This window comes from Camellia sinensis, chromosome 5, assembly GCF_055761805.1.
Source record: "Camellia sinensis isolate YWXY chromosome 5, ASM5576180v1, whole genome shotgun sequence".
In the NCBI taxonomy this organism is placed as follows: Eukaryota; Viridiplantae; Streptophyta; class Magnoliopsida; order Ericales; family Theaceae; genus Camellia; species Camellia sinensis.
The window spans coordinates 157731268-157743896 of record NC_138965.1 but is presented as its reverse complement, the minus strand read 5'-3'; the positions used below and the strand labels follow the sequence as shown (position 1 = coordinate 157743896).

The 12629-nt window shown below is 35.9% G+C and overlaps 1 protein-coding gene across 1 annotated transcript; it reads right to left on the bottom strand.

Annotated features, from left to right (window-relative positions):
• Positions 1-3585: 3585 nt before the first annotated feature.
• LOC145791812 (zinc finger BED domain-containing protein RICESLEEPER 2-like) lies at positions 3586-5115 on the bottom strand. Its single transcript, XM_082872253.1, has one exon. The coding sequence runs from the start codon at positions 5113-5115 to the stop codon at positions 3586-3588; it is 1530 nt and encodes a 509-aa protein (XP_082728379.1).
• Between the last annotated feature and the right edge of the window lie 7514 nt (positions 5116-12629).

The following is a 12629-nucleotide window of genomic DNA, read 5'->3' as shown; positions in this document are numbered from 1 at the left end:
GCTAGCGAAAACTTATAACAAATAAAGTATAACGTCCAATGAGCTGTGAGACTTAAATGGGACAAAATGCAATGTTAGATAATCACACATACACTGATTTACATAAGTCCATGTCAAGTCTGGCCATGTTTGTTTGGGTGGACTGGATTAGCATTCCCATGACTAATAGTCCTAGGACTACGAATCCGTTGGATTATGTATCTTATCTTAACTAATAGTCAAGTTTAAAATAATTAGTCCGTACTTCAATTGTTTAACCAAATATCGGATTGATAATTTTATTGGACTATTAGTCCAATCCCAAGCTCATGTCCACCCAAACAAACATGACCTCTGAGTACAAAACAAAACATAGATTAGGGAGTTAAACTCTAATAACAGAAAACAGTCAAACAGAAGTCTTATGACAAAACCATTAACACTTGATCATAATGCCAAAAGGGTGAATTTTGAACCACCCAAAAGCCTTGACGGTTGTCAGTTTGGAAGCTTGTAGCGAGGCATAGTAGTTGTCTTAACAAAACAGGGTTTAGGTCAACGCTGCTAAGTCTGGTCCTGTTTTTTATCACCTACATACATATATTACACAATGAGTTAGGGCCCAGTGAATAACAACTCTGTAAAGGGGTTATGAATGATGTCCTTATGGTATTTAAATCAGTCAATAATCATCAGTGTATCAGTTTCTCATTCAAGAATTGTCACGACCCAAACCCGCTCCTATAGGTTTAGTGTCGTAATCGGCCAGTAATCTGTGATTACCAAAGGCCTAACTGTACAAATCAAACAAACGAGGCTAGTGAAAGCTAATATAGAATAAATAAACTATCCAACGAGCTGTGAAAACTTATATGAGACAAATTGACTTACTTCATATATCAAGTCATAACAAGTTTTTCAAAACTCAACAAAAGAGGGAGTACATCCTCATTCTCAATACATATGTAAGCAAAGTGAAACCGTGCACAACATAAGAACGACTGCCCAAACGGGTGATCACTGGCCACCCCTAAAACCTTGACATATGGGAACCTCGCGGTGAGGCACAACAGGTGGCTTGACAAAACTGAGGTAAGATCGCCGCCACTAAGTCTCCTCTTGAATTGGATCACTTACTTATATATATATATATATATATATTAAATCATGAGCTATAGCCCAGTGAATAGGGGTGGACGCGGATCGGTTGCGGCCACGAAACCTCCAATCCGCCATCCGCCCGCCAAATTGGCGGATTGGTGAAAATCAATCCGCATCCGTCCGCCAATCCGGCGGATGCGGATTTGGCGGATTGGCGGATGGATGCGAATCGATTTGGCGGTTTGAAAATTTACAAATTTTCAACATACAAAAAAAAAAAAACCAAGAAAAAATTCAATTAACATCGGTGTCACTGTCTGAATGTGATGTGCCTGCCTGGGATTAAAGGGAATTGCATATATTTTACAGATGACATGGGTGTGTTCAACTTGGAGGCCTCAACCATTGAGCCACTTTACCCAACAAACATTGCATCAACAAAGCTTCCCCTTCCTGCTGTTTGGGTTACTTACTCCAATTCCTTGGTGAGACCATGAGATTAGCCGCATGGCATGGCACAGTGAAAGAGATCACAGAACCTTTTATCTTTGTTCTATGAAAATAACCCATATGTTCAAAGTATTTTACTCTAGCAGTTTCTATCTTTTGCATTTTATGTAAATTTGATATTCATTATTAGGCATTTTATTAGAATACAAGGAATTTTCAATAAATTCAAGTTTGCTGTAGAATGCTTTTGTTTAAAGGAATGGAAAGAAGTTGGGGCCGTTTTGAGCAAGGTGCTATTGATATTATTTCAAATTATATTTTTAGTCTCTAATGCAGCAAATCTGCCATTCATCTTCACATGTGATGTGAGACCAGAAAACATTGTACAAACATACATAAATTTGATAGGTCTAAAACTGTAAATTGAATCTTGAAAAAGAAGAAGATATCCAATACCATTCACTAAATAATAAGCAGAGGGTAATATTATTGAACTCCACATTTATTTTATTTTATATGTCATCTTGCCACTAGTGTAACATATAACAGTTACCATAAGTGCTCTCCATTTCTCTCCCACCTACAATATCTAATGTTGCTTCTTTTTCTTCTCCAAATAAAAGTGATTCTGTTGGAAATTCAAGACTGCCCAAACCAAGTTCCAAAAACCAATCTCTAGCCAAAGTGCATATATTATCTAAGAAAATTATTCTCAAATGCACTAGAAAAAGAAAGGAAAAAAAAAGTTTATTTATCTATTCACAAGAGATGTCAATAACAGAACATGAGCAAAACAAAAATCCATTGCTCACAAAAATAAAACCATAAGCACAAAGAAAACTTCAACAATTCCAAAAAAGCATCAACTTAACAAACCTCATATGACATGTTATCAATTTCCATTATCTTCTCCTGGGCATCCAAAGTTCAATGTTCTAGTGGGCAATGCAAAAACATAATTCATTACAGTCATCCAAAGTTGAAGTTAAAAATCATCCAAAGTTTAAAAAAATAATAATAATAATACAGTCATCCAAACAATAATACAGTCATCCAAAAAGAAGCAAAAAGTCATTAATTTCCTTGAGCCAAACCATGAGCCATCTAAACCTGCATAACAAAAAAAATGAAATTATTTAATAAGGAAAACACTAAAAAGTCTTAAACTTAAAACAAAGAAACATATGTTAACAACATTTAGCAAAGGGGAGGGGTATTTTACCATGATATTAAACTTCAATAAAATTAGGTTCCGGACTTGGGCTTGAACAAGAACTTGATTCTGAAACAACCACACATAAAACATAACACAAGAAAAACATATAAAGTGAAAATAATAAATTTTGAATAATACAAAATAAATGAAATTTAAAACAAAATAAATCATTGAATGTATTACCCGAATCATATTGTTGTTCAAATTCTTCAATATCATTCATTGCTTGTCGAAGGCATATTGGAATGTTACTCCGGAGCCAATTTTGTGCACAAACAAGAACCTCCACCATCTTTGGAGCAAGTGAACTCCGAAATAGATCAAGTATACGACCTCCTGTACTAAAAGCCGACTCAGAAGTAACAGTGGAAACAAGCATTGCTAACATATCTCGTGCTATGAGTGATAATACTCTATACTTTGTTGCATTAACCTTCCACCACTCCAAGATGTCAAATTGAGCATTCTTCCCACCTATCTCAATATCACCCAAGTACTTGTCCAATTCCGACATACTCCCACTACTAGAAAATTGCCCCTCCAAAAATGAGTTAAATTGAGAGTTCACAAGAGAATGTGGGTCATTTTCATTTATCACCATATCTATTGTTTCATTTACATTGGAGGCATGCACATTTGTTGAATCAAGCGCGGCATAATGATCATACAATTTACTCAAACAAATTTTCACCTTCTCCAACATTTCTTTCACTTTCACAACATCTCCACCAAAAATTGTTGAAAAACAAAATTGCAAGTATGTCATTTTTCTTCGAGGGTCAAGAACAACCGCAATGTACAAAAGGAGATTGATTTTATCCCCATTTCCCCAATACTTGTCAAACTTCTCTTTCATTTTTTTTTGCAATTGAAGACAAAATAGGATCATTGTCTTTGATTAATTGTCCAATCATATTTTCAATGACAAAAATTTCAGTGTAGAATGTATTTGAAGTAACAAATAAAGAGCCAAAAAACCTCTTTGTTGCATTGTAAAACATTCTAAGAAATTTCAAAAATACCCTACAATTATCCCAATCCTCGGCAGTAGGCATCTCTCTCCTCTCACCCCGTTCATTATCCAAAAAGTAGTGTTTATAATTGTAGTCCTCCTCACCCATTCTTTGAAAAGCACTTTCAAATTTTTCTGCTGCCTCCAACATAAGATATGTAGAATTCCACCGTGTTGGCACATCTAGGCACAAGAGACTCTTATTCTCAATTTTCAAACTTTCCACATACTTCTTAAAAGAGTCAAGGCGGTTTGGAGAAGACCTCACATACCTCACTGCATGCCTCACATTCGCTATACAAGACTCAAGATCCTTCAATCCATCACTAACAATGAGATTTAGAATATGCGCACAACAACGCATATGCAAAAATTCATGGCCCAAGACAGTTCCCTTCCATAATTTTGTGGTTCGTTTCAAGAATCTAATGGTCAGATTATTGGAACTCGCATTATCAACAGTTAAGGTGAAAAGGCCATCAATGTCCCACTCTTTTAAGAGTGCCTCAATTTTTTTACCAAGTGTTTCTCCTTTGTGGTCTTCAACTTGACAAAAATTTATAATTCTCTTTTGTAACTTCCAATCATCATCAATGAAATGTGCATTTAGACACATATAACACAAATTTTGTATGGAAGTCCATGTGTCTGTGGTAAAGCAAATTCTGCGCCCTTTCACAATTTTCTTCAACCTCTCTATTTCATTAGTGTATATGTCTACAATGTCCCTAGCAACAGTATATCGAGATGGAATCTTGAACTTGGGTTGCATGACATTACAAAACATCTTAAAACCAACCCCATCCACAAATCTAAAGGGCAATTCATTAATTACTATCATCTCGGCAAGATGCCTCATAGCAACTTCTATGGAAAATGGCATAACCACAACATCAACAACACCCTCACCATCACTGCCAACTTCTCTAGGTTGAAATCCCAATGTTTGTTGCCCATGAGTGTCCCTATATGGATACTTTGTACAATTTTTCATATGACTTAACAAATTACTTGTTCCGTGACTCTTAGAGCCTGCCATATATTCTTTCTTACAATACTTGCACATAGCCCTATCTTTCCCATCAATACCCTTAATCTTTTCAAAATGATCCCAAGCCTTTGATGTTGTTCTTCCACTACTACTAGTTTTGGCCAAGGGTGGTCTACGAGGGGGAGCATTAGATTGGGTAGAGGGGTCAATAGCAGATGATTCGGGCTCAACATTAGGACTCACAAAAAAAGTTTCTTCACTTAGAGGATCCATGACCAAAAGATTATCAAATAAACTGCCAACAACCAATAAAAAATCATTCAAAATATACTTCTCAAATCCATGCTCTTTTTGAAAAACAACCATCAGACTCTTTGTCTATGTTTGAACATGTTAAATAGCATATGAAGATAAAAGAATGGACAATGTTTAATGTTCACTGATTAATGAGATAAGTTTAAACTAAGTAAGATGAATCAGTAAGTTTAAACTGACTAATGTTCACTAAGTAAGATTAGTTCATTGACTAATGTATTATGAATCAAAGTTTAATCTTTAAACAAATTTAGTTCACTGACTAAATTACAGAACAGAACTAGTAATATGTTATCATAATTTGATTCATAATAATAATAGATTAAAGTTTAATCTTTAAACAAACTAAGTAATATATGATCATAATTTGATTCATAATATAATAACAAATTTAGTTCACTGACTAAATTACAAATTAAGGAACATATGTCATAGTACCATTAGTTTTCCAAAGTACATCAGTCTTATTTTCTAGGATAACTTCCTGAAGTTATGTTCTCACGTCACTTGTTAAATGGACTCCATACTCATGTCGTGGGTATTGGGTGTGGAATATCTGTTTGACCCAATTACTTGGCATATCCATATTCTACAAGCCAATTCATTATGTATGTATGATAATGGAAGAAGAAAAAACTCAAATTTAATAACGGCTAATGCTTTAGCTTATATTATAAGTTATAAGTTATAATATAAGTTCTACTTGGCATATCCATATTCTATAATGTTTTCTTGGCATATCCATATTTATAAGTTATAAGCCAACCATATTCTCCATCTCATGTTTTCTGGTCTCACATCACATGTGAAGATGAATGGCAGATTTGCTGTGCATCATATTTCTAAGTTATAAGCCAAACATATTTTATATGATATGTTTATAAATATGATTTGCTGCACATCATATTTGAGTTTATCAATATGTTTATAAATATGATGTGATATGTTTATAAGTTCTCCATCAAAATTCGAGTTTACATAAGCCAAATCATATTTGTAAACAAACACATCATATTTATAAGTTATAAACCATATTCTCACATCATATTTATAAGTTATAAGCCAAACATTAGATGTGAGACCAAAAAACTCAAACTCAAATTATATTATAAGTTATACTTGGCATATCCATATTCTATAATTATATTATAAGTTATACTTGGCATATCCATATTCTATAGATTTCAAGCTAAGCCATCATACATACATTAAACAATGTTGCTTAGATGTTCTCTTTAGATTATTTTCCTGGGTACATATGCTTCCAGCTATTGGACTCATTTCTTTCAAAAAACAAGTAATGTTTTATTGATGGAAAAAACATTACAACAGGAAAGAGGAAAGAAAAGGAAGCATGTTATGTTTTAGCAAGTGCATTTTGGTAAACACATTCCGGTAAGTATAATTGTTTGACATCCAAAGGAAATTGAATACTCCAAAATAATTCTAGATTGTGAACAGATTAAAACAGATTCTGAATCAAAAAAGATAAACCAAACCTCTCTGTGTTCCTTTCTCTGTATGTAGAACCCTTAACAGTTAACACTGTGTGACTGTGTCAATTAATCTAACCACGTCTCTAGTTTTAGAACTGGAACAAAACAAAATAATAATAATAGATTAGACTCTAACAGATTAGATTTAGAAGTTTAAAACTTGAACCAAAAATAAATAAAAAAACCAGTTAAGAAAAAGAAGAAGAAGAAGGTGAGAGAGAGAGAGAGAGAGAGAGGTACCTCAGTTATAGTCAGTGTAGACTAGTAGACTGTAGATCGATCAATCTAACCATCTATTTTGTTTTAGAACTGGAACAAAAAAAAAAAACAGATTAGACTCAAATCATCAGAAGAAGAGAAGACGAGGAAAGCAGAAGAAGATGAGAATAAGAGAAAAACAGAGAGAGAGAGAGAGAGAAAGATACCTCAGTCACTGTGTAGATCGATCGTCGACGACGTGTACGCCGAGTAAATTGATCGCCGACGCCGTGTAGATGATCGCCGACGCCATGTATGTATAGATCGTCTGACGATGTGTAGGGTAGAGAGAGAGAGAGAGAGAGAATGAGAATGTCAAAATAAGGGCAAAATGAGAGAGAGCTATGCATATCAGAAATGAAAAGGGGGAAAAATGAGGCATATATCAGCCCCAAAAAAAAAATAGCCATTGTGGTCGGGTTGGGTCTGCCGACTAAAAAGGCGGATCACCCGCCACCCGACCCGAACCCGGAAAAAAATTATAATCTTGGCCCGCACCCGCCCGCCACGTGGCACGCATCCATCCGTTACTGGTCAGGTCGGGTCGGGTGTGGCGGGTCGGTGGATCCGCTGCACAGCCCTACCAGTGAATAACAACAGTGTAAAGAGGTTAGGAATAATGTCCTTACTGAAAAGCAAACTATAACCTTAACAGATTCTTAGTTCATATAGAAACATAAATGTTTACCTGGTACATCCCATAGCAAACTAGTTCAGGTGGTCTTGAAGACCGAACGGGTGGTCATGAAGATTGGTAATCAGATATGATGGCCATCAATATAGTGAACAGAGTTCCAAGAATTGAAATTGACAGAGATCTCTATAACAATATAAACAAGTGCTAAGGATGCCACGAAATACAATGTAAGAAAATAGGATCGTCATTTATTAAGCATAAGAAGAAGCATGTCCAGAACAGGGAATAAAATAAGCAGAAAATAAATACTTTAAGTTAAACACATCTTTACAATAGTGTTACTCATAGTTGGCTCTGGAGAATACGTGGTTGGGATGTGGCGTTTGACCTACATAAATAGATATACGTATAACATGTTAACTCACCATATACTCAACTATTTGTTATCATTACTTATTGATTGGTTGGCCTATTAGTTCCTTATCTTCTTTTAATGCCCGTGATCCCCATACAATGCATATGAACGTTGAACACATGTACAAACCATGCTAGCAGAGGCCCAGAAGGTGAAAAAGTGAAAAAGAAAAATGAAACCGGGCCAGCTTAACAGCCACACGTGCGGAGTGCCCTGGCCGCATGTGCGGGAGATAGTGGAATTATTTCATAATGCAAAGTTCCTCTCCCCTGTTGTCCGCATATACGGGCCTCCTCACTGCACGTGCGCTATAGCTTCCTATACGTGCCGTTCTGGGTGTTCCAGAACCGAAATCCTACTCCGTTTTTGAGCTTTAATCTTCCTACAAATTAAACCCAAATTTGTACAACACAAGGCTCAAAACTTACTAAAACATAGTAAATAAACAACTTCTAAGTTCCAACCAAAAACATAACTTTGAACCAAAACCCATCTCACTAAATGAAAACAAGGATTATGCAAATAGAAGTTCTATGTATCAAAACCCATGGAAATAATTCCTCTAACCCAAAATTTATGCAAAATCAAGTACGTGAGAATGAATATGCCATATATGCTTATGACAGCCCTCACCACTGATTAGTGCTAATCTATGATTAAGCATGTTAAGTGACTGATTGATTGAAATTCTGACTGATTGATTGAGTGTATTAGTTTGAATGCACGTATATCTGTTTGACTGCTAATGATATGTTCATGTTTTATGTTTTAAACTACAAATTGAAGACCTTATCGGCGGCCGAATCCGGAACTGATTAGTGTTTTGTGTTAATTAGAAATAATGTGATTTTATGGTAAATTTAGTTGAAATTTGATTTGGTATGATTAAATTGGATTAAATAAGCTAAATTACATTAGTTGGACTTATCTACCATTTTGCCACTTAGTGGGCCACTACCTAAGACAATGTTGAAGCTTTATTACACTTGATCACACATCACTCTTCAGCCATATTAAGGCCATTTCGAGAGAGAGTGTGAGAATAGGGAGAATTGGTTTCAACTAGGAATTCTTGGAGAATTGGAAGATTTGAAGAAACTTGCAAAATTTGAGCTTCTATACCTTGAATTGGAGACTTGAGGTAGGAGACTCACCCTTTTAATTGTGAGTTTGAGTTGTTCTTGCATGATTCATGGTAAGGTTAGTGATTTAAGGCATGAATTAGCTTAATATGTTGAATTGAGTAGGAATTCATGCATGCATGTATACATTGTTGAGTTTTGAGGTTGATTGCATGGAAATCCTCACATGCATGTCCATATTCTAGCTTTGGTCCATAAATTCAGCATGTTTTTGGAAGGATTGACTCATTTGTTCTTGTATTAGAAGCTTTGAAGTTGATTAAATTCATGCATGTTGCATGTACATCATGCTCTTGAAGTTTTGTTTGGAAATGAGTTCAATTAAACTACCTTTGGGCTTTGATTTTGCAAATTGATCTTTGAAACATGTCATATTATGAGTTTTAAAGTGTTTTCCAGAAAATTAGCCCAAAAGGATCGAATTTTGTGCTTTAACTGTTGAGTTTCATGCTTGGAGACAAATTTGGAAATTCCAGATTTTGGATCCACGCTCGAGCGGGGAACTCCATGCTCGAGCGAGCGTACACTCTGAGTTCATGCAGTCCGCTCGAGTGGGGAAAGTAACGCTCGAGCGTGAAATGCATGTATCCAGTACTTTGCATGTGTTTACAGTCCGCTCGAGCGAGGGAATGCACGCTCGAGCGAGGACTTGTGTCTCACTCTCGAGCGGGGGTCGAGCGCCCGTCGAGCGTGAATTTCATGCATCAAGTACTTTTGCAGTCCGCTCGAGCGAGGAAAGTCACGCTCGAGCGTAGCTCTTTTGTCTACATGTCTGCTCGAGCGGAGAAATCCACGCTCGAGCGGGACCCCTGTTTCAGCAAAAATTTGAAAAGTGTTTTAAAGTGCATCTTTGCATCCTCATTCCATCCTAGGTATTCCTAGGCTTAGTTTAAGGCATCTTAATGAGGATAATGCTATAGAACCACACCGAGTCAAGATAGGGACTAAGTTATTGTTTCCCAAACGTGCAACTTAGTGTCTGTTCATCCTGTAACTATGTAGGGTTGGCATCCGAGGACGTTCACTAGCCTATCTATGCCCAGAACTCTGTGAGTAACAATGTTGTAAAGATATATTCAATCATGAATATTTTCTGAATGACTAACTGTACTGCTTTCTGAAATGATATTTCTTACTAAATGAATGTTTGTCCTATTTGCGAACTGTATTCGTGGCATCCATAGCAATTTACTGTTATTGTACTGTTACTGCTACTGTTACAGAGATCTCTGTCGATTCCCATGTTGGAACCACTACTGTTTACTGATATGATGGCCATCAACTGACGATTCGGTCTGTTAAGACCTACTATACTGTTTTGCTATGGGATGTACCACATATGACTGCTATGACTGAATGATTGACATACTGTTATAACTAACTGTTTTAAATGTTGAAAGGACATTCATTCTTAACTTCTTTACGCATATGTTATTCACTGGGCTTTAGCTCACTGTTTATATAAATATGTAGGTGTCCAGGCACCGGATCGAAGTTAGAAGCGTTGGGTTTAACTCCCTTTTTGACAAGCCAACCACTGTGTCTCACTAAGAGATTCCAAGTCCTTCAAGCTAGGGCTTTTTGGGGTGTTTTAGATTCATCCTTTCTGTCTCTGTTTTTGTATAGACTGACTGTACCTGTACTGTACTGTTCTAATAGGGATTAGGTTCCTGTCCTGGATGATTATATATGTATGTATATACTGTTTTGGTTCTGAATGTGAATATGTATGAAAAGTCTTTTTTGCATGCAGACTGTTACAGCTCATTGGACATCTTTTATTACTGTTTTGGCTTCTGCCAGCCCCTGTACTCTATATTACTGTTATTCCTGTTAACCAGGCCTTCGGTAATCACGGATTACTGGCCGGTTATGGTACTAAACCTATAGGGGTGGGTTTGGGTCGTGACAATGCTAAACTTTGGAGTGATTCTTGACACACACACACACACACACACACACACACACACACACACACACACCACTACTCAAGTCCTAAGTCAACTCAATTCCTACAATCACATGTGAGAATTAACTTGATCTCATGGGTTTAGAAGAGAGTTTCTCACCATCTAGGGTTGATCTAGTGAAGTTATTCTAGTGTTTCTCTTCTTTCCTTCTTCTCGTCTCTTCTTCTCTTTGTTCTTTAAAACTCTGGAATTCTCTCTTTCTCTATCAGGTTATATCTCTCTCCTTCTCTCTTTCATGAATTCAACATACATAAAAATTTTAATTTAGTTTGGCTTAGATAAAACTAATTTACAATCACTTCAATCAAATTATTTCTTACTATAACCTAAGTTAACTTAACCCCACTTTATCTAATTAAGGTGAATTAGGCTCTAACCACCTAGTCCATTATTTAATTTTGTGCCCTAACAATTTAACGAATTAAACAGGTCTTTTCCATATATTAACGTATCTGTCAAAAAAAACATAATGCACATAACATGTGACGCATATTTAGCACACAGATAAACATCAAATTCACATAGAAATACACAATGAAGGTAACCCACAGACTTAACAGTTAAATAGAGAGGCGGGTGTTACAAGAATCATATTGCAGTCATATGTGGTACATTCATTAGCAAAACAGTATAGTAGGTCTTAAAAGACCGAACAGTCATATATGATGGCCATCCAATTAGTAAACCGTAATTCCGCGAATTGGAACTAACAGAGATTTCTGTAACAGTAACAGTAACAGTAACAGATGCTATAGATGCCACGAATACAGTTCATAAAATCGAACAATCATTCATTTAGTAAACAATGCCGTTTTTTAAGCAAAGCTTAATGTCATTTAGAAAATCATTGTAATTTGAACATAGCTTTACAATGTTGTTACTTACAGTTGGCTCTTTGAATCACGTAATCACAATGCAGCGTCTGACCTACATAACACATGACAGATAACATTGAAACATATGTTTTTTAAACACTTGTCATATTACATTTATTTCTTAGTGTGTTTCTAATTCATATCCTCATTAACATGGCCTAAACCTTGGCTTAGGAATGTCTAAGATGGAATAAGGATGCAATAACATACTTTGAAAAACTTTGCGAAATTTCTGAAAATAGGGCAGTTCGCTTGAGCGCAACTTTGGTCGTTCGAGCGGTCTGCAAAGTCTGTAAAAGTACTAGGAGCTCTCATTTTACGCTCGAGCCAACATATTGGTTACTCGAGCCAAGATCGAAAATAAAGGATGGTCACTCGAGCGGTCTTATGGTCGCTCTGCAAAACTTCTGAGAGCTCACGATTTATGCTCGAGCAACGGTTTGGTTGCTTGAGCAATGCAACCAAATTCTAAAATTTTCATATTTGCTCTCCAAGTTCAAAACTTGATTCCAATGTATCAAAACACATTCTTTTAGTCCAAAACTTGAGAAAACAAGTTGAAACTCATTTAACTTCATGAATTAAAGATCATTTCACAAAATCAAAACCTAAAAGTATGTCAATTGGTCAAATCAAACTTGAAACTTTATAGATATATTTACATGCATGCAATAACTCAAAATATTTGGTTCTAAAACATGTTCAAATAAAAGCAAGAAGGGAAGAATCATGTTGAATTTTCAAAATCATGAAAGTATATGCCCATGTATGT

Bases quoted from the DNA above. Each gene is read 5' to 3' on its own strand.
- LOC145791812 (XM_082872253.1), bottom strand. From the start codon at position 5,115: ATGGTTGTTTTTCAAAAAGAGCATGGATTTGAGAAGTATATTTTGAAT.